The 27985-nt window shown below is 41.3% G+C and overlaps 1 protein-coding gene across 1 annotated transcript in view; it reads left to right on the top strand.

Annotated features, from left to right (window-relative positions):
• Positions 1-21089: 21089 nt before the first annotated feature.
• Positions 21090-27985, top strand: part of PANK1 (pantothenate kinase 1) — a 73577-nt gene continuing 66681 nt past the window's right edge. Inside the window, 2 exon segments of the mRNA XM_049855927.1 lie at positions 21090-21381; positions 21384-21797. Of these exon segments, the coding sequence (XP_049711884.1) occupies positions 21105-21381; positions 21384-21797 (691 nt within the window). The 5' untranslated portion in view covers positions 21090-21104.

Raw genomic sequence — 27985 nt, 5'->3', positions numbered from 1 at the left:
TCTTCATTTATTAGCTGGAATGCTTCTATAGAGGAACTTTCTGCCTGTACTATTGGTTACCCAGTGGTACAGATAACAAAGGAAAGGTAAATGCTTGATTCTTTCCCGCAGTTTACCAGTTTTGATAATAACGAATTGATTCACTAGCATTCTCCAATAACTAGTCAGGCTTTTTTCTTTTTTTTTTTTAACTATCAATACCAACTCATGGATTTAAGCATATTTGGTACATTTCAATCCATTGCCGTTATTATCCTTATTCATGCTTAAATTGTCCCATCTTGGGCCACTGGGACCTTCTCCAACTTGTTCTCCGATTCATTTTTCTCAGAAAACACCAAAATTTCCCAAGACATCGCTTGGCTGATTTCCACTTCTGTCTCACTGGCCAGAATTGTGTCACATGACCTCCCTGAGCTGGTGATGGATGGGTTTTGAGTCATTCATCATCTCCTCAAAGACACCCTAGCTAAAGACGGCACACCCTATTATTCTGCAGAACACTATTTCCTTTATATTACTAACTGTAAACTATAGCTGTTTTTTTTAACTTTCTTTTTTAAAAATAAAATTTTATTTTATTTTATTGTTGTTGTTGAGAATATACACAGCAAAGTATACACCAGTCCAACAGTTTCTGCATGTACAATTCAGTGACGTTGATTACGTTCTTCGAGTTGTACAACCATTTTCACCGCCTTTTTCTAAGTTGTTCCTCCTCCATTAACATAAACTCCCTACCCCCTAATGTTCCTATCTAATCTTTTGAATTGATATTGTCAATTTGATCCTATATAGATAGTTCTTAAAAGAGCATAACGCTCAATGCAGATTAAGAGAAAGTTAAGATAAACTATTATTTGCTTTTAAGAAGACTTCAGGGGATATTTTTGGCTTAAAATTTAAAGATTATCTGGGGGCAATAGTTTAAGGGATTCATCCAGCCTCCACGGCTCCCAAAATTCTGGAGTCCATGAGAATCTGAAATTCTGTCCTACATTTTCCCCTTCTTGATCAGGATTGCTCTACAGACTCCTTGATCAAAATGTTCAGTAATGATAGCTGGGCATCATCCAGTTTCTCTGGTCTTGTGGCACAGGTGGCATTTGTTCATGGAGGCATTAGCTAGCTACACATTCCATATCCTCCTTCTATTCCTGACTCTCCTTCCTCTGCTGCTCCAGGTGAATAGAGACCAACTGTTGTGCCTTGGATGGGTACTCGCAAACTTTTAAGATCCCATGCACTACACAACATACTAGGAGGTAGAACTAGAAGCACCAACCTTATTATTAGGCCAATTAACTGGGATATGCCATGAAACCAGGACCCTAAACCTCCAAACCAAGGAACAAAACCCCATGAGGTGTTTTGCTGTACATAAGCAGCCTCAAGAGCTATTTTTTTTTTTTTTTTTGTCATTGTTGTAAATATATCTATCACACAACTTTTGCCACTTCAGCTTTTTACAAGTGTGGAACTCATCTACAGCAATTATAATAATTGACTGTGAAACTATAGTTATTTTATTTGTTCACTTGTTAAGGGTCTGACTGCTTCACTAGATTATAAACTTTGTTATGTTTTGCTCTTCATTGTATCCTCTAGCACAATACCTACGGGTGTTCATAGAAGCTGTTCAATAAATATTTGTTGAAAAAAATGAGTGAATGAGGTAGACACTATATTGCCATCCCCATTGCATATAATGCTGTCCAATGTACTGGTTACTAGCCACATTAGCTATTGAAATTTAAATGTACATCAATTAAAATGAAATAAAATAAAAGTTTTAGTTCCTTCATAGCATTAGCCACATTTCAAGAGCTTAAAAGCCACATGTGGCTGCTGTTGTTGTTGTTAGGTGCCATTGAGTTGGTTCCGACTCATAGCGACCCTAGTGAGTATTATATTGGACAGTGCAGATACAGAGCATTTCCCACATCACAGAATTCTATTGGATAGTGCTAAATGGAAGAAGAAACTGGCTAAGAGGTAAGTTAACTTAATCAAGGTCACACAGCTACTCAAAGGTGGAACTGGGTTTCAAATCTATGAGTGACTTCAGAGATAGAACTCTGAACACCACAATGTAGTTATCACTGTTATTACCTGCTTAGTCTTGCTTTCAATTTCAGCTCCTCTGGAGGAATTTACAGGGGCTTTTTTTTTTTTAATCCTGGCTACCTCATGTGGTGACCAATCTGGGACTGAGGTAATTCCCCAGACTTGAAAAATTTCCTGTGAAACCACACAATTGCATTATCAAATTCTCTGTTGAGGTTTGTAATGGGTAAATAAATTGGCTCACTCAACTCCACTTTAACTCCTTGTAATATGGCATACTGCATGCTAGAAGAGAGAAAGCTAAAGACTTCATTTTCCAGACTCTCTTACAGTTTCGGTCCTATACAAGGCCCAGCTCTGCCAAGCATGTCCCAGTGTCTGATCCTTAACTTCATAGATTTGGAAACACAGGGTATGGGAATGCATTTTGCCGGTGTAGATTCAGCCTGAAACAGTTAGTCTTGGAACCAGCAGTTGAGGTGGTGACTTTCTGATTTCTCAGTTTATGATGGTAACAGAGGTAGCAGTTCCCTTACTGTCTCAGTTATCTAGTGCTGCTATAACAGAAATACCACAAGTGGGCAGCTTTAACAAACAGAAGTCTATTTTCTCACAGTATAGTAGGATAAAAGTCGGAATTCACGGTGCCAGCTCCAGGGCAAGGCTTTCTCTTTCTGTTGGCTCTGGAGGAAAGTTCTTGTCATCAATCTTCCCCTGCTCTAAGAGCTCCTCCGAGCAAGAACCCCAGGTCCAACGGACGCGCACTGCTCCGGGCACTGCTTTCTTGGTAGCATGAGGTCCCTCGTGTCTCTCTGCTTGTTTTCTCTTTTATACCTCAAAAGAGATTGACTTAAAACACAACTAATCTTGTAGATTGAGTCCTGCTTCATGAACAAAGCTGCCACTAATCCCACCTCATTCACATCATAGAAGTAGGATTTACAACACACGGGAAAAATCAAAATGGTGGACAATCACTGGGAATCATGGCCTAGCCAAGTTGACACATTTTGGGGGGATGTAATTCAATCCATAACACTTAGTGAGCTAATTCTGCAGTGGAATTCGGGAGTCATTACTCCGAGCCTAGCCTAGAGCCTGTTCCTTCAGCACTTCCAATGATTTTCTATCCACCCAATACCCTGTATTAATTCCTTTTTTGATGAAATGAGCTCAAGTGGTTTTTATTATTTGCTGTTGAACCCTCACTATTCACAGGGAACTTCTGGCAAATAAGGAATAGGTGAGGCAAGTGGAAATGTCCTGCATGCTGGAACCCAGTATAAGGCTCTCCCTTTCACTGCTCTCACACTCAACGGAATGAATACATACCCTAGTCACTGGAATTCTGACAATAGTGGAACTTTTATTATGGAGAGATATAAAAGGAGACACAACTTAATCCAAGACTCTGTGTGTGTGTGTGTGTGTGTGTGTGTGTATTTCTTTCTCTCGTTTTCCATATGCTAGAATGCTCATCCAAATCTCTTGACATGACAGGTCACATCGGAACATTCCGGTACCAGTGTACATGTTGCTTCTTTAACTACTCTTGTCTAAACTGGGCCCCTTTTTCAGTTATTTTTCACAGCATTTTGTTTAATTTTTTCTGATCACTTTAAATAATCTGCATTTACTTACTTACCTAGTGTCTGTCTTCCCCTGTGACCTCCATCTAGAGGAATGTATGCTTCTTGGTGCCAGGAACATTTTTTTGTCCTTGCTCATCACTGTACCTCAGTACTTGGAACAGTGACTAGCACCTGGTAAGCATCATTTAAAAATATTTGTTGATTAGATACGCAAAATAGAAATCATTATAGCTTAGACAATTTTTAAAAAGGACAAAAAAGCTCTTTTGGAAACAAGAAGAATGTGAGATGCCAGACTACAAAAAAATTACAGTGACAAAGGAACTCAGTAATTGTTATTAAAGGCAATACTGTGTGGGCAGTGGAATATTATATCATGTATTTGTAACCCATGGTTTGTAAAGCCTGCAGGTAATGGGAGATAAACTGCTTTTTTGGAAGCCACTAGAGTTGAGTTATAAACTGTGCAAGTTCTGGAGTCACCCAGACCTGATTTCAAATGCCTGTTACAGAGAGGGTGGGCAAGATGGCTGACTAGGTAGAAGCTACCTTGGATCCCTCTTGCAACAAAGACTCGGAAAAACAAGTGAATCGATTACATACACGACAATCTACGAACCCTGACCAGCAAACACAGATCTAAAGAATTGACCTGAGTGACAGGTGAGTGAAAAGCTGCGTCCTGAAGCAGCAACTGCCTCTGAAGCCAGCGACAGGCACCACAGCCATGAGCCCTCGCAGTTCCCTGGTGCTGAGTGGCGGGGCTGATTGTGGCTTGCTGAGGCGGGGCAGGCACGGGACACAGCCCTAACCCCTAGCCCCCTGGGGTAACCTCCGTAGAGACTCAGCCATCGCAAGCAGACTGCACACTGACGCGGCTGACGAGAAAACGAGCAACCACAGAGAAGCAGCGACTGTTTTCGGAACCTGGAGCCAGCTTCCCAGTGAGAAAACCTTGGCGCCGGGCTTTGGACTGGGTGCAGGGGAGCTGAGCATGGCATCCTGAGACGGCGCAAACACGGGATGCAGCCCTAGCTCTCTGAAGTGACCTCGGGGGAAGCCCAGCCAGTGCACGCAGGCAGTGCAGTGACGCGGCTGACAGGATGAGAGGTCACTGGGAGGCAGCGACTGGTTTTGGAGCCTGGAGTGTGGCGTCCCAGCCGGGGAACCTTGGTGCTGGGCTTTGGACTGGGAGCGGAGAAACTGACCACAGGTTCTGGAACAGCACAAGCACAGACGCAGGCCTGACCCTAGGGGGCAATCTTGACCCAGCCAGCGCACACAGGCTACACGCCCCTCAGGAATTTCAGAGAAAACAGTCATCACCAAACAAGATAAGTAACTTTGTCTATATTCCTGGGTGCTACTCTGTCCTATCTATCTGATCCCTCCCCTCCCTTCTCAGGTGGCTTCACTAACATTGGAATTTCCTGGGCCAGAGAGTGAAGTGCTCTGCGGTTTTTTTTTTTTAATCTCTACCTAACCCATTCTCCTGGCCTGAGCGAAGCAGCTACAAAAAAACTAGGCACCAAAAATCCTTCCCTTACTTCCCGGAATTGGAATGAAAATACAGAACCAGCTCCAGCCAAGCATATGAGATCCACAGTCTTGGGCTTTCATCCCTACGGGGAAGAAGGTGGCTATTATAATGCAAAGGCAATTCTGATACGGATCTGACTGTAATTTTTTAGCGGATTACTGGAAAGACAAGTTCTCCAGGTCTGATATCTCTACCTATTAAACAGAGCCCTCACTGACCCACAACGGGGAACTGAGGGCTGAAGCTCTACCCAAACCACCTAGCCTTCTGCCACAGGGATATGAGGATAGTGACACCTACCAATCTGTAGAGGTACTTGCCTTGGGGGCCTAAGGTACAGCTTCAGAGCCCACCCACCAAAGTGCTTTAGGAATAGAGACACACCTGCCTCACTGGCACTTGGGGGAAGCCTATCAGCATCCTGCCCCCTGCTGGAGTGTGACCCCCTGCTGATGCTAGAATCTGGTGCACACAACTATCACCACTACTCCTCTAAGTGAACACGTAACAGTCTACACCACACACTTGGTGATCCAAAATCAGATTCTACTCAAGAATAGTGAATGGACTCTTAGACTTATTTATCTGGTAACAGCCCAAACCAGCTGGTAATAGGACATAAGTGATTCAAAGGCTACAGCAATCAAGACAGCACAATCTAGTACCCCATCTATGCATACTGAAAGAAAACAAAACAAGATAAGACTCAGTGAGCAAAAATAAAATAAATCATTACAATATCTTATAGATGGCTCGGAGACAGGAGTCGATATCAAACCATATAAAGAAGCAGACCATGATTGCTTCTACAACTCCCCAAATTAAAGAATCAAAATCTTTCCCAAATGAAGATACAACCCTGGAATTGCCAGATGCAGAATATACAAAACTAATTTACAGAATGCTTCAAGACATCAGGGATGACCTCAGAAATGAAATAAGGCAATCTACAGAAAAAGCCAAGGAACACACTGATAAAGCAGTTGAAGAAATCAAAAAGATTATTCAAGAACATAGTGGAAAAATTAATAAGCTGCAAGAATCCATAGAGAGACAGCATTCAGAAATCCAAAAGATTAAAATTACAGAATTAGACAACTCAATAGGAAGTCAGAGGAGCAGAATCGAGCAGTTGGAATGCAGAGTGGAGGAGCTGGAGGATAAGGCAATTGACACCAATATAGTTGAAGAAAAATCAGATAAAAGAACTTAAAAAAATGAAGAAAACCTGAGAATCATGAGGGACTCTATCAAGAATAACAACTTGCATGTGCTTGGAGTTCCAGAACAGGGAGGGATAACAGAAAATACAGAGAGAACAGTTGAAGATCTGTTGGCAAAAAACTTCCCTGACATCATGAAAGACAAAAGGATATCTATCCAAGATGCTCATCGAACCTCATATAAGATTGATCCAAAAGGAAAATCACCAAGACATATTATCATCAAACTTGCCAAAACCAAAGATAAAGAGAAAATTTTAAAAGCAGCCAGGGATAAAAGAAAGGTCTCTTATAGAGGAGAATCAATAAGAATAAGTTCAGACTACTCAGCAGAAACCATGCAGTCAAGAAGGCAATGGGATGACATATATAGAGCACTGAAGGAGAAAAACTGCCAGCCAAGGATCATATATCCAGCAAAACTCTCTCAAATATGAAGGTGAAATTAAAACGTTTACAGATAAACACAAGCTTAGAGAATTTGCAATAACCAAACCAAAGCTACAAGAAATACTGAAGGAAATTGTTTGGTCAGGAAATCAATAATATCAGATACCAACACAACACAAGGTCACAGAACAGAACATCCTGATATCAACTCAAATAGGGAAATCACAAAAACAAATTAAGATTAATGTTAAAAAGAAAAAAATGCTCAAAACAGGGAATCATTGAAGTCATTATGTAAAAGATCACAATAATCAAAAAGAGGGACTAAATACAGGAGGCATAAAACTGCCATATGGAGAGGAAAACAAGGCAATATAGGACGATACAAGTTAGGTTTTTACTTAGAAAAATAGGGGTAAATATTAAGGTAACCACAAAGAGATCTAACAATTCCATAACTCAAAATAAAAACCAAGAAAAACATAATGACTCAACAAACATAAATTCAACTACTATGAAAATGAGGAACACACAATTTACAAAGAAAAACGTCTCAGCACAAAAAAGTGGAAAAATGAAATTGTCAACAACGCACACAAAAAGGCATCAAAAGGACAGCACTAAACACATACTTACCTATAATTACGCTGAATGTAAATGGACTCAATGCACCAATAAAGAGACAGAGAGTCTCAGACTGGATAAAGAAACACAGTCTGTCTATATGCTTCCTACAAGAGACACACCTTAGACTTAGAGACACAAACAAACTAAAACTCAAAGGATGGAAAAAAATATATCAAGCAAACAACAAGCAAAAAACAGCAGGAGTAACCATATTAATTTCTGACAAAATAGACTTTAAAGTTAAATCCACCACAAAGGATAAAGAAGGACACTACATAATGATTAAAGGGACAATTGACCAGGAAGATATAAGCATATTAAATATTTATGGACCCAGTGGCAGGGCTGCAAGATACATAAAACAAACTTTAACAGAACTGAAAAGTGAGATAGACACCTCCACAATTATAGTAGGAGACTTCAACACACCACTTTTGGAGAAGGATAGGACTTCCAGTAAGAAGCTCAATAGAGACACTGAAGACCTAATTGCTACAATCAACCAACTTGACCTCATAGACTTATACAGAACACTCCACCCAACAGCTGCAAAGTATACTTTTTTTTTCTAGCGCACATGGAACATTCTCTAGAATAGATCACATATTAGGTCATAAAACAAACCTTTGCAGAATGCGAAACATCGAAATATTACAAAGCATCTTCTCAGACCACAAGGCGTTAAAAGTGGAAATCAATAACAGAAAAATCAGGGAAAAGAAATCAAATACTTGGAAACTGAACAATACCCTCCTCAAAAAAGACTGGGTTATAGAAGACATTAAGGAGGAAATAAAGAAATTCACAGAATGCAAAGAGAATGAAAACACTTCCTATCAAAACCTCTGGGACACAGCAAAAGCAGTGCTCAGAGGTCAATTTATATCGATAAATGCACACATACATAAAGAAGAAAGAGCCCAAATCAGAGAACTGTCCCTACAACTTGAGCAAATAGAAAGCGAGCAACAAAAGAATCCATCAGGCACCAGAAGAAAACAAATAATAAAAATTAGAGCTGAACTAAATGAATTAGAGAACAGAAAAACAATTGAAAGAATTAACAAAGCCAAAAGCTGGTTCTTTGAAAAATTAACAAAATTCATAAACCATTGGCCAGACTGACTAAAGAAATATAGGAAAGGAAACAAATAATCCGAATACGAAACGAGATGGGCCAAATCACAACAGACCCAACTGAAATTAAAAGAATCGTATCAGATTATTACGAAAAATTATACTCTAACAAATTTGCAAACCTAGAAGAAATGGATGAATTCCTAGAAAAACACTACCTACCTAAACTAACACAATCAGAAGTAGACAAACTAAATAGACCCATAACAAAAAAAGAGATTGAAAAGGTAATAAAAAAAACTCCCAACAAAAAAAAGCCCTGGTCCGGATGGCTTTACTGTAGAGTTCTACCAAACTTTCAGAGAAGAGTTAACACCACTGCTACTAAAGGTATTTCAAAGCATAGAAAATGGTGGAATACTACCTAACTCATTCTATGAAGCCACCGTATCCCTGATACCAAAACCAGGTAAAGACACCACAAGAAAAGAAAATTACAGACCTATATCCCTCATGAACATAGATGCAGAAATCCTCAACAAAATTCTAGCCAATAGAATTCAACAACATATCAAAAAAATAATCCACCATGACCAAGTGGGATTTATACCAGGTATGCAAGGCTGGTTTAATATTAGGAAAACCATTAATGTAATCCACCATATAAATAAAACAAAAGACAAAAACCACATGATCTTATCAATTGATGCAGAAAAGGCATTTGACAAAGTCCAACACCCATTCATGGTAAAAACTCTCAGCAAAATAGGAATTGAAGGAAAGTTACTCAACATAATAAAGGACATCTATACAAAGCCAACAGCCAACATCTCTCTAAATGGAGAGAGCCTGAAAGCATTTCCCTTGAGATCGGGAACCAGACAAGGATGCCCTTTATCACCACTCTTATTCAACATTGTGCTAGAGGTCCTAGCCAGAGAAATTAGGCTAGACAAAGAAATAAAGGGCATTCGGATTGGCAAGAAAGAAGTAAAATTATCTCTGCTTGCAGATGACATGATCTTATACACAGAAAACCCTAAGGAATCCACCAGAAAACTACTGAAGCTAATAGAAGAGTTCAGCAGAGTCTCAGGTTACAAAATAAACATACAAAAATCACTTGGATTCCTCTACATCAACAAAAAGAACATCAAAGAGGAAATCACCAAATCAATACCATTCACAGTAGCCCCCAATACTTAGGAATAAATCTTACCAAAGATGTAAAAGACCTATACAAAGAAAACTACAAAGTACCAGTGCAAGAAACTAAAAGGGACCTACATAAGAGTGGAAAAACATACCTTGCTCATGGATAGGAAGACTTAACATAGTAAAAATGTCTATTCTACCAAAAGCCATCTATACATACAATGCACTTCCGATCCAAATTCCAATGACATTTTTCAGTGTGATGGAGAAACAAATCACCAACTTCATATGGAAGGGAAAGAAGCCCCGGATAAGAAAAGCGTAACTGAAAAAGAAGGAGAAAGTGCGAGGCTTCACTCTACCTGATTTTAGAACATCTTATACAGCCACAGTAGTCAAAACAGCCTGGTACTGGTACAACAACAGGCACATAGACCCATGGAACAGAATTGAGAACCCAGATATAAATCCATCCACATTTATGAGCAGCTGATATGTGACAAAGGCCCAGTGTCAGTTAACTGGGGAAAAGATAGTCTTTTTAACAAATGGTGCTGGCATAACTGGATATCCATTTGCAAAAAAATGAAACAGGACCCATACCTCACACCATGCACAAAAACTAACTCCAAGTGGATCAAAGACCTAAACATAAAGACTAAAATGATAAAGATCATGGAAGAAAAAATAGGGACAACGTTAGGAGCCCTAATACAAGGCATAAACAGAATACAAAACATTACTAAAAATGACAAAGAGAAACCAGATAACTGGGAGCTCCTAAAAATCAAACACCTGTGCTCATCTAAAGACTTCACCAAAACAGTAAAAAGACCACCTACAGATTGGGAAAAAATTTTCAGCTATGACATCTCTGACCAGTGCCCGATCTCTAAAATCTATATGGTTCTGTCAAAACTCAACCACAAAAAGACAAACAACCCAATCAAAAATTGGGCTAAGGATATGAGCAAGCACTTCACTAAAGAAGATATTCAGGCAGCTAAGAGATACATGAGAAAATGCTCTCCATCATTAGCCATTACAGAAATGCAAATTAAAACTACGATGAGATTCCATCTCACTCCAACAAGGCTGGCCTTAATCTAAAAAACACAAAATAATAAATGTTGGAGAGGCTGCAGAGAGGTTGGAACTCTTATACACTGCTGGTGGGAATGTAAAATGGTACAACCACTTTGCAAATCTATCTGGCGTTGTCTTAAAAAGCTAGAAAGAGAATTACCATACAACCCAGAAATCCCACTCCTCGGAATATACCCTAGAGAAATAAGAGCCTTTACATCAACAGATATTTGCACACCCATGTTTATTGCAGCTCTGTTTACAATAGCAAAAAGCTGGAAGCAACCAAGGTGTCCATCAATGGATGAATGGTTAAATAAATTATGGTATATTCACACAATGGAATACTACGCATTGATAAAGAACAGTGAGGAATCTGTGAAACATTTCATAACATGGAGGAACCTGGAAGGCATTATGCTGAGTGAAAGTATTCAGGTGCAAATGGACAAATATTGTACAAGACCACTATTATAAGATCTTGAGAAATAGTACAAACTGAGAAGAACACATACTTTTGTGGTTATGAGAGGGGGGAGGGAGGGAGGTTGGGAGAGTGTTATTTACCGATTAGACAGTAGATAAGAACTACTGTAGGTGAAGGGAAGGACAATACTCAATACATGGAAGGTCAGCTCAACTGGACTGGACCAAAAGCAAGGAAGTTTCCGGGATAAACCGAATGCTTCGAAGGTCAGCGGAGCAAGCGCGGGGGTTTGGGGACTATGGCTTAAGGAGACTTCTAAGTCAATTGGCAAAATAAATTCTATTAGGAAAACATTCTGCATCCCACTTTGAAGTGTGGCGCCTGGGGTCTTAAATGCTAACAAGCGGCCATCTAAGATGCATCAATTGGTCTCAACCCAACTGGATCAAAGGAGAATGAAGAACACCAAGGTCACATGATAACTATGAGCCCAAGAGACAGACAGGGCCACATGAACTAGAGACTTACATCATCCTGAGACCAGAAGAACTAGATGGTGCCCGGCCACAACCGATGACTGCCCTGACAGGGAGCACAACAGAGAACCCCTGAAGGAGCAGGAGAACAGTGGGATGCAGACCCCAAATTCTCCTAGAAAGACCAGACTTAATGGTCTGACTGAGACTAGAGGAATCCCAGCGGTCATGGTCCCCAAACCACCTGTTGGCCCAGGACAGAAATCATTCATGGAAGGGATTGGACAATGGGTTGGAGAGAGATGCTGATGAAGAGTGAGCTACTTGTATCAGGTGGACACTTGAGACTGTGTTATCTCCTGTCTGGAGGGGAGATAGGAGGGTAGAGAGGGTTAGAAACTGGCAAAATTGTCACGAAAGGAGAGACTGGAAGGAGGGAGCGGACTGACTCATTAGGGGGAGAGTAAGTGGGAGTATGGAGTAAGGTGTATATAAGCTTATATGTAACAGACTGACTTGATTTGTAAATGTTCATTTAAAGCTCAATAAAAATTATTAAAAAAAAAAAAGAAACCAGACACACACACACACACACACACACACAAATGCCTGTTACACCATTTTCTGCTGTGTGAACTTGGACAAGTTCATGATCTACTTTAAGCTTTAGTTCCCTGTTATGGAATATGAGGTTAATAATAGTATTCAACTCACAGGGCTGCTGTGGTGATCAAAAATGATGACATTCATAGTGTGCTTCGTATGGTGTAGGGCACATGAGGACTAAGTAAATATTAGATAATGTGACTATTATAATTTTGCTGAACACAGCTCCATTCATGAAATTATGCCCAGTACTTGGGGTCACTGTAAATATAGCCTATCAAATTTTTAGGCAGTCACACCCTATACCCCTTCACCAAAGCAGAATTAGTAGGTGTTCAAAAAATATTAGTGATAGACAGGAAGTTTGTTCATGTGGGATGTGTTTCACTCCTGAACACAGTTATTACTGGTAGTGGCAGCTGCTGATGCTTTTTTTTTTTTTTTTCCATTTATGCTGACAAAAAAACTTAAATAGGCAACATGAGTATCTTGGGTAATAGTGTCTGAAGAAACTACTCCATTACCAGGGAGAAAAGCAACCAAAACAGAAGCATTAGAGAATGAGGTTATTGTCTTCTGATCAATTATTGTGAAAGACTCATTACCAGAGGAACTGGACTCTAACCCTCTCTAATAGTTCATTCTGGAGCCCTGGTGATGCAGTTATTAAGAGCTCGGCTGCTAACCAAAAGGTTGGCATTCAAATCCACCAGCCACTCCTTGGAAACCCTATAGGGCAGTTCTACTCTGTCCTATAGGGTCACCATGAATTGGGATCGACTTGTGGGGAATGGATTTTGTTTTCGCAGTTCGTTCCAGTGAACAATTTTTCTCTCATTTGATTTGCGCTATGAAGAGGGACAGTTTCAACTCATTCAACACTTAATTTAGCAAGTATTTATTGAGAGTCTACCATACTTATGAAATGGGGTAGCCAAAGGATACTCCCTCCACATCCACGCCAACAGTAGTTGACTTCCATTCAATTTTCAGAATTCAGTTGAAATAATCACTTCTCTACTCAAGTCTAAGACTAGGCCTGGCCACCTTGGTATGGACCCCCTACAGCCCTTAGAGTCTTGCCTTTTTTTTTTTTTTTTTGAGTAGTTTTAGGTTTACAGAAAAGTTGTGCAGAAAGTACAGAGTTCTTATATACCCCCTCCTACCCACAGTTGCTCGTATTATTAAAATCGTGTGTTTGTGTGGTACATTTATTACAACTGATGAACCAATGTTGACACATTATTGTTAACTAAAGTAAAAAAAACAAAAACTGTTAATATTAGGGTTCGCTCTTTGTGTTGAACAGTCCTACGCATTTTCACAAACGTTATGTGTCCACCACCATTACAGTATCACACAGAATAATTTCACTGCCCTAAAAATGCCCTGTGCTCTACCTATTCATCCCTCCCTCTTCCCCCTGGCTCCTGGCTACCGATGATCTTTTCACTATTTGTATGGTTTTGCCTAGGAGCTCTCATGGCACAATGGTTAAGCCTTCAGCTGCTAACAGAAATGTTGGCAGATTGAATCCACACAGCTGCTCCAAGGGAGAAAGACCTGGAGATCTGCTCCCATAAGATTAAAAGAAAACAAATCAAACTCGTTGCCGCCAAGTCAATTCTGACTCATAGCAACCCTATAAGACAGGGTGGAACTGTTCCATAGGATTTCCAAGGGGCAGCTAGCGGATTTGAACTGCCAACCTTTAGGTCAGCAGCCGAACTCTTAACCACTATGCCACCAGGGCTCCCCGGTAAGATTAAAAAAAAAAAAACACAGCCTAGAAAATCCTATGGGGAAGTTCTTCTCTGTCACATGTAGTCACTATCAGTTGAAAATCAACTCAATTGCATCCAACAACATGGTTTTGCCTTTTCCTCAATGTCCTATAGTTTGAATCATAGAGTATGTAGCTTTGTCAGACTGGCTTCTTCCACTTAGCAGTATGCCTATGAGGTTCCTCCATGTCTTTGTGTAGCTTGATAGCTCATTTGTTTATCACTGAATAATTTGTTTTTATTACTGAAGAATACTCCATTGTATAGATGTACCACAGTTTGTTTATCTATTCATCTACTGAAGGACATCTTGGTTGTTTCCAATTTTTGGCAATTATGAATAAAGCTGCTATAAGCATTTCTGTGCAGATTTTTATGTGGACATACATTTTCATCTCACTTGGGTAAGTATCTAGGAGCATGCCTTCTGGATCGAACGGTCAGTCTATGTTTAGCTTTGTAAGAGACTGTCTTCCAAAGCGACTGTACCATTTTGTATTCCCACCAGCAATGAATGAGAGTTCCTGTTGCTGTGTATCCTTGCCAGGGTTCAGTAGTGTTAGTATTTTGGATCTGAGCCATTCTAATTTTTTTTTTAATAGGTATGTAGTGTTATGTTATCATTGTTTTGATTTGCAATTCCCTAATGGCATTTTTTTTAAATATGCAAGCATTTTTTCATATGCTTATTTGCAATGCATATACCTTCTTTTGTGAGGTTTCTGTTTAGATCTTTTGCCCATTTTGAAATTGGGGTGTAGTTGCTATAGTTGTAATTGTTGAGTTCTAAGAGTTCTTTGTATATCATGGTGTCTTAGGCTGGGTTCTCTAGAGAAGCAAAACCAGAAAAGGGTATAAATATGTATACATTGAGATTTATATCAAGGAAATGGCTCATGCAGTTGTAGAGGCTGGAATGTCCCAGGTCCGTGGGTCAGGACGTAGGGATCTCCTGATTCATGTAGCCAAGGACTGGAGAATCCAAGATTGGCAGGTCAGAGAGAAGCGCTCTTGCTCACTGGCTACAAAAATTGACAAATCCCAAGATTGGCAGGCAAGACTGAAGGTAAGCTACTAGCTCGAGTCCCGGAAACTGGAGGTCAGATGAGTAGGAGCTAGCCGCAGGATCCAGAGTGAACAAAAGCCCATGAGCCTTGCCAGAATGTCCACTTACATTTGATGCAGGCCACACACCTAAGGAAATTCCCTTTCAACTCATTGGCTACTCACAGCAGATCCCATCATGAAATTGATCACATTATATCAAATCTCATCATGGAAATGATCACAGCATCATATGACTGCCAAACCACTGAGAATCATGGCCTACCCAAGTTGACACACAACCTTAACCATTACATATGCATTCAAGTCTTTTATCAGATATGTGTTTTGCATGTATTTTCTCACAGTCCATGGCTTGTCTTTTCATTCTCTTCACAGTGTCTTTTGCAAAGCAGAAGTTTTTAATTTTAATGAAATCCAACTCGTCAATTTCTTCTTTTATGGATCATGCTTTTGGTGCTATAACTAAAAAGTCACCAAACCCAAGGTCACTTAGATTCCCCCTATTTTATATTCTGGAAGTTCTATAGTTCTGTGTCTTATGTTTAGGTCTGTGATCCATTTTGAGTTGATTTTTTAAAAGGTGTAAAGTCTGTATGTAGATTCTTCTCATTATTTTTGCACATGGGTGTCCAGTTGTTCCAGTAGAAAGACTACACTTTTTCCATTGAATTGCCTTTGCTCCTTTGTCAAAGGATAGTAGTGTGATCCTCTAACTCTGTTCTCCTTTAGTACTGGGTTGGGTATTCTGGGTCTTTTGCTTTTTCATATAATCTTCAGAATTAGTTTGCTGATATCCACAAAATAACCTGCTGGAATTTTTATTTGGATTGCGTTGAATCTATAGATTAAGTTGAAGAACTGACATCATAATAATATTAAGCGCTCCTATCTATGGATACGGAGCCCTGGTAGCACAGTGGTTAAGAGCTTCGTTGCTAACCAAAAGTTTAGCAGTTTGAACCCATCAGCTGCTCCTTGGAAACCCTATGGGGCAGTTCTACTCTGTCCTACAAGGTTGCTATCAGTCGGATCGACGGCAACAGGTTTGATTTGGTTTATCTGTGAATATGGAATGTCTCTCCATTTGTTTAAATCTTCCCTGATTTATTCATGGGCTTTATTGTTTTCATCATATAGATAGTGTACATATTTTTTTAGATTTATACTTAAGTATTTTATTTTTTTGTACTAATATAATTGTGTTTTTTTTTTTTATTTCAAATTCCAGTTGTTCATTGCTTCTATACAGGAAAGCAGTTGACTTTTGTGTATTATCCTTGCATCCTGCTACCTTGCTATAACTGCTTATTAGTTCCAAGAATTTTTTAAACTTTTTATTCTCTGGGATTTTCTGCATAGACAATCATATCATCTGTGAACAAAGACGGTTTTACTCCTTCCTTCTCAACCTATATACCCTCTATTTCTTTTACTTGTCTAATTGCATTAGCTAGAACTTCCAGGAGGAGTGGTGAGAGGGGACATCCTTATCTTATTCCTGATCTTAGAAAACAGCTGGTTTCTCGCCACTGAGATGCATTCAGATGCAGGTGGCCAAAAAGAACACATCTTGACAGGGAGGGGAGATTTGGTATCCTGTTTGATGGTCTTTGAAGAGACAAAAAAAAAAAAAATTACAATAAAATGTGATAAATGTTTAATTAAACCAAGATAGACATAGAGTGATATGGCATACACCAGCGAAGAGTGGCGATCTGCTCAGAGGTTTTGCACCGAGTACTTAAGTTGAGCCTTGAACAATAAGCAGGTGATAATCAGGCTGGGGACATGGAAGTTCCTGGAAGCAAAATAGCACAGTACGTTTGAGGAACTGCATAGAGTATAGCTTCACGGGAGCATCGGGTATGAATTGGGAGAGGTAGGACATAAAGGCTGAGGCAGACAAGGCCAAGGACATGAAGGACCTGCTAAAGGGTTTAGATTTGCTGTGAATTATGGCACAAGCAGTTTGCGATCAGTTACTAACCTGAAAAAGGTTGGCAGTTTGAACCCACCCAGTGGCTCTGCAGAAGAAAGGCCTGACAAACCACTTTCATAAAGATTACAGCTAAGAAAACTCTAGGGAGCAGTTCTACTTTGTAATACATAGTCTCCACGACTCAATAGCAATGGGTTTTTGGTTCTGGTGGAACATCAATAAAGGAATTTAGGTACAGAATGTCATGATAAGATCTGCATTTTTAATGGATTATTCTTTTTAAAATGTGAGTCGCAGGGAGAATATAGTTAGAAGGTTTGACTTTTTCTGTATTCTTTGTGTTGCATATGGATACCACTACATCCCCAGTTGCCCAAATTGGAAACAAATCATTCTAGTCTTAGCTTTTTCTCACCCTCCAGTTGGCCACCAAGTCATATAGATTCTACCTTTAAATAACTCTTGAATCTACCCAAAGTTCTTATTCTGACTGTTATGTCCTTTACTCAATCTGTTATTACCTTTTATCTGGTTTCATCCAATACTCTACCATTTGGTCTTCGACTCTGGGCTTCCTCCTCCAATCTATTCTCCACACCGCTCCTGGGAATCCTCTCAGAATGCAAATCCAGTCCTTTTTTCACTGCTTAAACCTCTTCTCTTCTGGGGGCAGTGTTGGTTCAGTGGTAGAATTCTTGCTTCTAATGGAGACCTGGGTTTGATTCCCAGCCAATATACCTTAAGCACAGCCACCACCCATCTGGCAGTGGGGGACTGTGTGTTGCTGTGATGCTGAACAGCTTTCAGCAGAGCTTCCAGACTAAGGAGAAAGGCCTCTAATCTACTTCTGAAAATCAGCCAATGAAAACCCCATGGACCACATGACGTTGTGCGTGGGGTTGCCACGAGTCAGGAGCGACTCACGGCAACTAACAACAACAACAAAGCTCTTCTAAGGTTTCCCTTGGCCCTCAGTATAAAGTCCAAACTATCTCCCGTGGCATAGAAAGTTATCTGGGGATTCGGGCCCCACATAACCTTTTCAGCTTTATCTCCTCCCTTCCTAGGTAGTCGATCAGCCTTGATGAACTGGCAATTTCTCAAACATGCCAGGCCGTTTGAATTCCCTCCAGCTTTCCCTCACTATTCACCTGGAGAAAACCCATTTTTATTCAAAGATCAGTTTAAGGGTCACTTCCTTACTGAAACTCTTCTCAACAACCAGCTCCACACAGTCTCCTCTGGTCTCCCCTCCCTTACTCCATCATCGCTCATTCTGGAGTCTATTGGGGTTACTTCCCACCACACAGGTGATATACTTCGCACATTTGCTTCTCCAAGCAAAGAACATATGCATCACAACCTTTTTAAAAAAACTCATTTTGTTTTTGAATTTATTTATATACTTATTATCACTATGCAGATTCCTGTGCTCCAAATCTACTGAATCAATCGCTGGACCGAGGCCTGGAATCTGCCTTTAAAAAATTTCCTAGGTTACTGATAATGCTCTGTTTCCTGACCAGGTGCTGGTTACATGAGTTGTTCATTTGCACAAAATGCACTGAAATGTGCCTTTAGGATATGTGTGCTTTCCTTCATGTATGTTATTTTTCGGTAAAAAGTTACGATGTAAAGACTCCCTAGGTTATTCTTAACCTGAGAATGGTACCTGAGAACCACTGACTTATCTCTCTACTGGCTTGTAAATCACTTGGAGGCAGTTAAGCCATCTACAACATAGCACATACTTAATAAGGAATTGTTAAATAAGTGAATGAACGGAAGGAGGGAGAGGAGTGCCTTGTGGATGCCTTTCGCCCTCACTCCCTTCCAAACATTTGTTTCACGTTCCCACTGGAGCACATGATAATCTCATGCTTCAAAGTTATACCCCCAACACTCCCCCTGAATAAACCTGCGCAATGGCACCTGGCTTCTTCCCCACCATGCCCAGGGCGTAACTGATCCAGCGTGCCAGTCTGACAAGAGGGGAAAAAGGCAGCAGGTGGAGGATGTTCTGTCCCCAGAACCAGCTACTTCTGCCCTGCCTGGGTCTGAGCCACCTGGCTCAGGACTCCTCACCACACGTGGGAATCAAGCTGGACAGAATATGTCCCTGGAGATACTGCAATGCCAAGCTTCTATTTGCATCTCTAGTGTGATTTTTAGCAAATTTTGTGAGTTCTGGTGAAATATCACCTAAATTGTTCATTTAGTCATAAGTACCAAGAACTTCCTAGGCTCACAGTGATGAACCAAAGACAGACATACCCTGCCTTAGTGGAGCTGGCAGTCTAGCGGGGGAGACAGCCAATCAAATAACATCTAATCTTTTTTTTTTTTTTTTTTAAATAGTACTTAGGATATGCTGGGCACTGGTTTTTTACATTTATTCATTCATTTATTCTTTACATCCATTAATCCATTACATCATTGTAACAACTCAGTCATGTCCTATTATTATTATTCCCATTTTACAAATGAGAGGACTGATGCGTTGTATAGTTACATCATGATAAGAGTCATGAAGGTAAAGCATAGGGAGGTGGAATAGGGTTTACCAGGAAGACCTAATCTAGTCCTAAGGATCAGGGAAGGTCCTTAGATATGTGAGGCTGAAGAGAAGATCTGAAGGGTAAGGTGGAATCTAGTAGGCAAAGAGTCCTGGGTGAAGGATTTCAGGCAACGGAAACAGCTGATAGAAAAGGCTAATCATTTGTCTCAGGAACTGGAAGGCGGCAGCCAGTGTAGTGGCAGCACAGGGAGCCTGAGATGGGGCAGAAGAGGTGGGCACGGTCCAGATCACTCAGGGTTTTTTCCTCTATGTCTTCAAATAGCATGATAAGGTCAAAGAGGCAGAGAGGAAGTTAGGAGATTTAGGATTTAGTTCTAGCTTTCCTCCAAACAACCCCAACCACCTCTCCATGTCTCATTTTCCTCATCTGAAAAATAAGCGGCTCCTGTCATTCTAAAGCTCTAAGCTCTGTTGTAAGGAATTGACAATCAATCAAATCCTGGATGCTGCTAGATGCATCAAGGCCCAACTCCTTTGAAGATGCAGTAAATACAAATTACAGAAAACAATAAATATGGCTCCGAGCATGGTTTATTCCCTTTTCTTGAAGTCTGAACCGCTAATAGTGTTGTAAGAGTAGCGATCTCTTTTGAGCATGTACTGTGTGCCAGGATTATGCTGGGTACTTTTAGATAAATTTCCTCACAACACCCCTGTTAACAGGTAAGAAAGCTGAAGCCTCAAGGATTACACAACTTCGGGAAAGTCTTCACCACCCAAATATACCCTGCGACTGAGCATGCCCAGTCCTGTTTCGTAGGGCCAGGTGTGTTAACTTGAGCAAGGGCATTCTCTTGTTTTGCTCACTGGCTGAGTTGAACTTTGAACCTAGCTCTGACTTCAAAGCTCATCCTCTTGACCAGGCCATGCCGCCTTCCCTTATAAAACATAGGCAACTCTTTATAAATAACGTGACATTGTCTCTTGAAGTCCTTTCTGGGTGAGGAAAGTGCTTTTTATAGCTAGGGGTTGCTTTCTGTTTACTTGGTCTCTTCCAGCACTGCTTAATCCTGCCTACAGCTGTGTCCTTCACTGTCCTTACACTGTACTCCTAGGTTTCCTCCCTGCAAGACAACTCCACCAGACCACATGGTGTGTGTGTGCCAGCAAATTTCACTCCACTTCCTAGGCCTCTGAGCGATTTGGTCACCTAACACAGACACACACAGACACACACGGGGGGAGAGGGAGCAACGTGAGTGACCTTGGTCACCTCACGCACACACACACGCAGCGGGGGCGGGGGGAGAAGAAGCAAGGAGAGTGACCTTGCAAAGGTATCTAGCCACAGAGGACAGGATTAGCAAACCTGAAACTTCTGTAAATATTTATTCGGTTTTCCTCCCGCATTTCTACCGAAGCTGCACGCTCCTCGCGCCTGCCTTGCCCAGTCCCCTCTCGGCTTTCTCCGCCACACAAAGTCCAACCCGTCCATCTCCTCTTTGCAAACCTAGAGAACTTCAGTCCCCATGTTGAAACTCGTCGGTGGAGGTGGCGGGCAGGACTGGGCATGCTCAGTAGCAGGGACAGGTCTGGAAGGCGAGGAAGCCGCGTTTGAAGTCGCGCGGCCGTGAATCGGGGGGACACAGGCCGTGGGGACCCCGGCCGGGGGTGCGCGGAGACCGGGTTCCACGCCAGGGGTGGGCAGGCTGAAGGCGGGAGCCGCGGGGCCGACGGGTGGGGGGCAGGGCGTGAAGGAGGGGAGGGAGCCGGTGGGAGAAGGGGAGGAGCGCCCGGCTCGCCATCCCCGGCGTCGGCTCTGCGGCTGCTGAATCGGAAGCCGCAGGGAGGATCCGGGGAAATAAGGACGCCCGAGAATGACCTCCAGCGAGGCTGCCTGAGCCGGTGCCCGCGCGCTGCCCCGCCAGCCCCCAGCATGGACGACGGCGGCGGGCAGCCGGAGCGCTCGGCCCCGCACGCCCCCGGGGCCCCCGCCGGCACCGCTGCCGTGAACGGGCTGCTGCACAACGGCTTCCACCCGCCGCCAGTCCAGCCGCCGCGCCTCTGCAGCCGGGGCCCCGCGGGCGGCGGCGACGCGGCGCCCCCGCGCCTCCCGCTTCTGCCCGAGCTCCAGCCGCAGCCGCCGCCCCCTCAGCACGACTCCCCGGCCAAGAAATGCCGGCTGCGGAGGAGGATGGACTCGGGGAGGAAGAACAGGCCGCGTAAGTCCGGCCGAGAGGGGAGCGCGGGCGCGAGGCGGGCTCCGCGCGCTGGGTCCGGGGAGCCGCGGGGGCGGGGTTCGCAGCGCGCCCCGTGCGCCTTAGCGGCCGCCGTCTGGGGCTGCATGGAGGGGGTGCCTGGGACCGAGTCTTTCTCCGGGGCGCCAAACAGGATCGCAGCCTGACCCCGACCATGCTCGCTTGCATCCGTAGAATGGACCGATTGGAGATGCAGCCGCAGCTGGTTCTGGGTCACGGCTCTATAAAAGGAGAACGCACTGCCGGCCCTTATTTGTAGCTGGGAAAATAAATGCGAGTGTGTGAACATATGATGGGGTCCGGGAGTGGGGGTAAAGCGGGTGCGCACAGTCGGAGCTGCTCTCTGCATTCTCCTCGCCCTTCTCCCGTCTCAGAGCTCGCCTTTCTAGGGTTGGCGCTCAGGCGACTAGCTTGTCCGTTGAATCGCAGAGTAGCGGTCAGCACCTCGGGTCTATTGGCGAGCGCAAAGTCCGGAGGCGTGGAGTTTGACAACCCCCCAAAATCACAGCCTATTAAAAGCTGTTTCTTAGCAGCCAATGGGAGGGCTTGTTGGGCGGGACACACCCACTGATACCATGTGGGCTGGAACTGTGTGGACCAATGAGGATTGGAGGTGTATCTTTGGAGGAGGGGGATGTAAAGTTGTAGGTTTGTAATTGTAATGTTAAGCGCAGAAAACTGAAATGAGTTATTTCACAATCTAAAGCGCGTATATATAATGTTAGTTTATAAAGAGTACCTTCCCGGCAGAACGTTCTGGAATGTAAATTTGTAGATCGTGTTTCAAACAGTTGTTTTGTTTTATCTGAGCCGAACCTCATTCAACTGGTTACCTCTTTCTGGGTTTCTTTAATGAAGCTCATAAATGGAAAAAAGCAAAGTAAGTAGAATGCATGTTATAAGCGATTGCGTTCAAACATGCACCTTTTGTATATAGATGATTCTGATAGGAAAATTGCTAGGTAGAGTTTTGATTTGTAAAAGCTTCATCTTGTTTCTGTTTTGACTTTTAGTTTTTCTGCACGGAATCAAACGTTTTAAAGACTTTGGAAAGCACTTTAACTTGACAGTAGGTTCATGGTGGCTCTGAACTTGTGTTTTGTAGGTTTAAAATGTTAAGTTTGAAAGGAAAGGTTTTGTGTGGCCCTTTGAAGCCACACTACAGTTTTGGCTATGGCTCTAAATAAGGCATCTAGCGCCCGAATTTTTATTTTACTTTTATTTTCCATACATGTCAGAGAATGACTTTCTTTATGAACGCGATATTGGTTATTTAAAATATACCAATCCGTTTTGCTTCTTTTGAAACCACATTTTAGGTACTTCTCTGATCTGCAGTAACAGGTAGCACTAGAGTTTGCAGTGTAAATAGCCTGTGCTGAAATACAGTGAAAGAAAATTGTATGAATTTTTTGTTTAGAATTGCCACTTTGAATAGTCTATGCTCAATTCAGGGCATAAGACCTCTCAAAATAATTTTCGAGGAATTGAAAATACACTAACAGTGTCTTCAAGGCAGAGAAAAACTAACCTGGAGCCTTAACGTGTGCTTACAAATTCATAGGAATTACTGTTTTAAAGTACAAGAAAATATCACCTTCTGTCTGTCTGCTGCGTGTTAGAAATTAAAGTGGTATTTCTTTCAAAAGTTAATATCTTAAGTGCTTTGTAAATTAAAAAAAAAAAATTAATCAAAATTGGCGTTTCCTTATCCTGCTGTGTTTTCTCAGATTTGAACGTTTCTAAAATAAATTTTACATGTTCCCAGTCACATCTGTTGTGTTCGCCATCAAAATTTCTTAGTTAGAATTTAATATCTTTATGCCTTGCCTATTAACATTCATGATTTTTTAAGAAAAAGAAATATTGTTCAATCATTTGATATTTAGTTCCTCTAAGAGAAATCTACTCACAGTTAAACATCTCCCTATTTTCTGATGACTGATAGATGTGACATGAGCAGTTATTACAGTGAATATTGGGGTGTTTAAAATGTGAAATTTAAGAGTATGTTGGTGGTGGAGACAAGTAATTCCTGCTTACCAGCTTACAGCGTCAGGCTCCTGCCTCTGACTAAACCAGAGGCGGGTTAGGACAGGCAGTGTATCACTTCCATCAGATAAGCACCTGGAACGCATATGTAGGCAGGCGTGTTTGCTATTTGGTGATATTTTGGAAAGAGTGCAATACATACTAAAATACTTTATGTATGAAAATGATGAACGGAATGAAAGAAAGTTCATTCCATTTTTAGACTATTTGAAAATTGTAAATCTGACCCCTCAGTGTGGGGACCATTCACGATTTTATCTATAAATCAGATCAGTGGCAGGTTGATTTCCCTAAGCAGGAGAAGGGAAAATTGCCCACTGTTTTTATTCAACGTGCCATCACCTCACTCTGTTCATCCTTGGAGGGCTTTTCCAAGTCTGACTGCTTCACCAAGCTTCCTTGCTTACTTCACATGCCTCTGCTACTTAACAGCTGTGTGACCTCAACCAAGTTACTCTCCTTGACAGGATGGAGTTGGACTAGGTGATTTCTACGCGCTGTTTCTCGTACCTTTGAAATTCTATGTTTGAGAGCTCACAGATACTGTTCCTACGTGACTTCTATGCTGGTTATCCACTTTGTCACGTAACTTAGCATCTAATGATGTGCAGTTTTTTTTTTTTTCTTGTGCTGATTCTTTTATGTGTGTCATCTCCTCAGTAAATTGAAAATCTTTGATGAGACAAAATTTTTCCTGTATGCCTTGCACCTTGGTTGGGTTCATGGATGTTTGATTGATGTCACAGAATAAAGCTGATGTCATCACCGTTTCATTGTTTGAGGTAGACATTTCCACCCCTACAAGGGACTTTGGCAAAAGTTCTTCAAAGGTATTTGTGGATTCCATAAGGTATCAGTAGGGAGATTCGTGTAGTCTCCTCCTTGGTGCTCTGTATTCTTTGAAGGATATACAAATAGCAGCACCTCATGGGGTCAGCTCAGTTCCCAAATATTTTGAAACGAATGATAATCCTGACTTAGATTCTGTGAATGCGTAACGTGTTGTAAGTGGTATAGTCAGTCATTCAAACCTCAGAGCTTGGGTTTGAACCTTAACTGGGTGAACTGGGGCCAGTTACTTACTCTGTATGGTTCAGTTTCAGTGTAAGTCAAATAGATACAATCATACTAACACATCAAGGGGCCCTTGTGACACAGCACCTAAAATGCTTGGCTGCTAACAGAAAGGTCGGCAGTTCAAACCCACCAGCCTCTCCGCAGGAGAAAGATGTGGCAGTTTGCTTCCATAAAAGATTTACATCCTTGGAAACCCTATGGGGCAGTTCTTCTCTGCCCTAAAAGGTCACTGTGTCAAAATTGACTCAACGGCAGTGGGTTTGGTTTATACTAACTTATCAGGCTGATGTGAAGATTAAATGAGATAGCATATTTAAAGCACTTGAATTCCTCTTGGATATATAGCAGTTATTCAGTAAATGCCAGCTGTCATCGTCACCACTGTGTGGAATGCCCTTAATCCACAGGACAAAACAGGTTAGCTGGCAGAATCAACCTTAGACTGATTTTCATAATTTTAAAAAATATTCACGCCTAGAATAAGAAAAACTGGTTTTTAAAAAGGTTTTATTTGATTAGCTAAATACTCCTAGCCCTACATTTACTTTTTTTTTTTTTTTCTTTTCCTCCTGGGTATTGGTAAAAATATTTGATGGTACAAAAATGTAGAAAAAAAGGCTTATGGTATATCACTCCGAGACAACCCTCGTGCCATATTTTAAAGTTAATTTTGGATCATACTAAGATAAGGTTTTGATAACTTTTTTACTGAAAAATTTTAGTATAAGTATTTTTTATGGTATTAAAACAAACATCATTTTTAATGGTTGTATAATATTCCCAATATTCCATTATAGGGATATACTATAATTTAACCACTCTCTCAGAGGTTTAGGCTATGGTCAGACTTTCTATACCATAAACAGTGTTGCAGCAACTTTGTGCATAACTTTTTCTACCCAATTAGTTATTCTCGATGAAATTGGTGAATGTATACTTTTAGGGGAAGGAACAGAAATGACACGACATAGCGTGTGGGTGTTGCCTTGAGATTCTGTACATTTTAGACATCAAGAACGCTGGTTTAGATGAGCCACAACATTAGCAGAGACAGGAGAAAAATGAAAAAATCATCGACTCACAAATCATTACACTGCAGAAAGGCAAACATTTGAGCATCATCTGAAAGGCTCACGGCAGTCTGCTACCCTCTTCTTACAGGTGTGTGGCCACATTCGGGAATAATGGCTGGATGGTACTGGCAGCCTTCTAGGGGCAAAGTTCTGACTTCTCAGATTATCTTGATAGAACACTAGCAGAAAATGGTGAGAGTTCATTGTGTCCATGACATACTCTTGGTAGAAACTGAAGAATCCCAAATCTTTTACCACCATTATGAAAGTACGAGGCTCCGGTTTTCTAAATAGTAGAATATTTAGGTTTGACACTTGGACTTTCCATTACTCCTGAATCAGGCTAATTAGAAAAACCAGGATAAATAGATATTTTAAGATAGTTGGAATTTTCTGGTTGTATCTGCATAAAAACATAGAGAGTGGATATATATGCTTTCTTTTTTTTTTTTTTTTTTGGTGTAATTAATACTGTTAGAGGGGAAGCACTTCAAATTTGAGAACAGAAGACTAAAGTGGAAAGCAGGGGCATATTCTAGTATGGCTACTTCCTGGGACATGGTCAAATTCTCAAGTTTTCAAGCCTTTATTTTTTATTTCTAATCTAAAAAGCCATAAATTGTCATCCACTACTTATTTTACTAAGATACCAGATGTAATGATACTTTGTCTTTGATAGATTTGAATGACCCAGTCTCTGTGTTGTCTGTTAAGACTTGTACCATACACATTGAAGCTGAGGATTAAGAATTTATAGCCCAAGTGTTCAGCATCTAAGTGGTTAAATCAGGTATCAGGATTCTGTTAGACATAAGAACACCACTTTTCCCCCTTTTCAATGTTAGTCTGAAGCGTGTATATATATATATATATATATATATTCTTTTTTTGGCCTAGTAACCAAAGATGGAAACAGTGCTATTAATTCTTAACGTGGGATATTTAACAAGTGAATAAAAGAAAACTCAACTTGGTTTTAGAGAAAGAATTAGTAGGGAAACAAAGGAGTGCTGTTTTTTTTTTTTTTTAATTTTTATTGTGCTTTAAGTGAAATTTTACAAATCAAGTCAGTCTCTCACACAAAAACTTACATACACCTTGCTACATACTCCCAATTACTCTCCCCCTCATGAGACAGCCCGCTCCCTCCCTCCACTCTTTCTTTTCAGGTCCATTTCGTCAGCTTCTAACCCCCTCTACTCTCTGATCTCCCCTCCAGGGAGGAGATGCCAACATAGTCTCAAGTGTCCACCTGATCCAAGAAGCTCAAGGAGTGCTGGTTTTAAATGGCAGGCTTGTTTGTTTTAAGACAGCCTTTTTTTTTTTTTTTTTTTGGCTTTTGTGCGTTGTTATTAATTTTTTAAATATAAGCCGTATTAAAGCCTTAGCTGTCAGCTCGTATTCACCTTGGGATGACAATATTTAGAATCAGATATGGAAAGTATTCAGTGCGTACCCAGCACAGTGAACAGAATTTCTAAGTAGACCTTTCCTCTAGATAGTGCAGCTGTCAAGCTTGGTATCTCATTACTTAATTTAAGACATCTCTTAGATGCTTAGAGTTGGCTAAATCGTACTTGTGTATGTGCGTGTGTGTTTTCTCCGTGGGAATGTATTTGAAAGCAGCAGATGATTTGAAGGGACTAGGGAATGCTATTTTTAGAGGCAGTTACATCAAAATAATGTTCTGGGCCTCTAACAGATTTCTCTGTAGTTTAGAGAGAGGGTGGAAAAACTTACGATGGTAGTTGGTACCTACAGTAATTACTTTGATATACTGAGTAATTAGAGTAGCTGTTATTGAACAAGGAGTCCCTGGGTGGTGCAGTTAAGCACTTGATTACTAGCCAGAAGGTTGGCAGTTCATATCCATTCAGAGGCATCTCGGAAGACAGGCCTGGCAATCTGCTTCTGAAAGGTCACAGCCTTGAAAACCCTAGGGAGCAGTTC

Source organism: Elephas maximus, chromosome 16 (assembly GCF_024166365.1).
Source record: "Elephas maximus indicus isolate mEleMax1 chromosome 16, mEleMax1 primary haplotype, whole genome shotgun sequence".
In the NCBI taxonomy this organism is placed as follows: Eukaryota; Metazoa; Chordata; class Mammalia; order Proboscidea; family Elephantidae; genus Elephas; species Elephas maximus.
The sequence above is the reverse complement of the archived record's forward strand: the minus strand, read 5'-3'. Positions and strand labels throughout refer to the sequence as shown.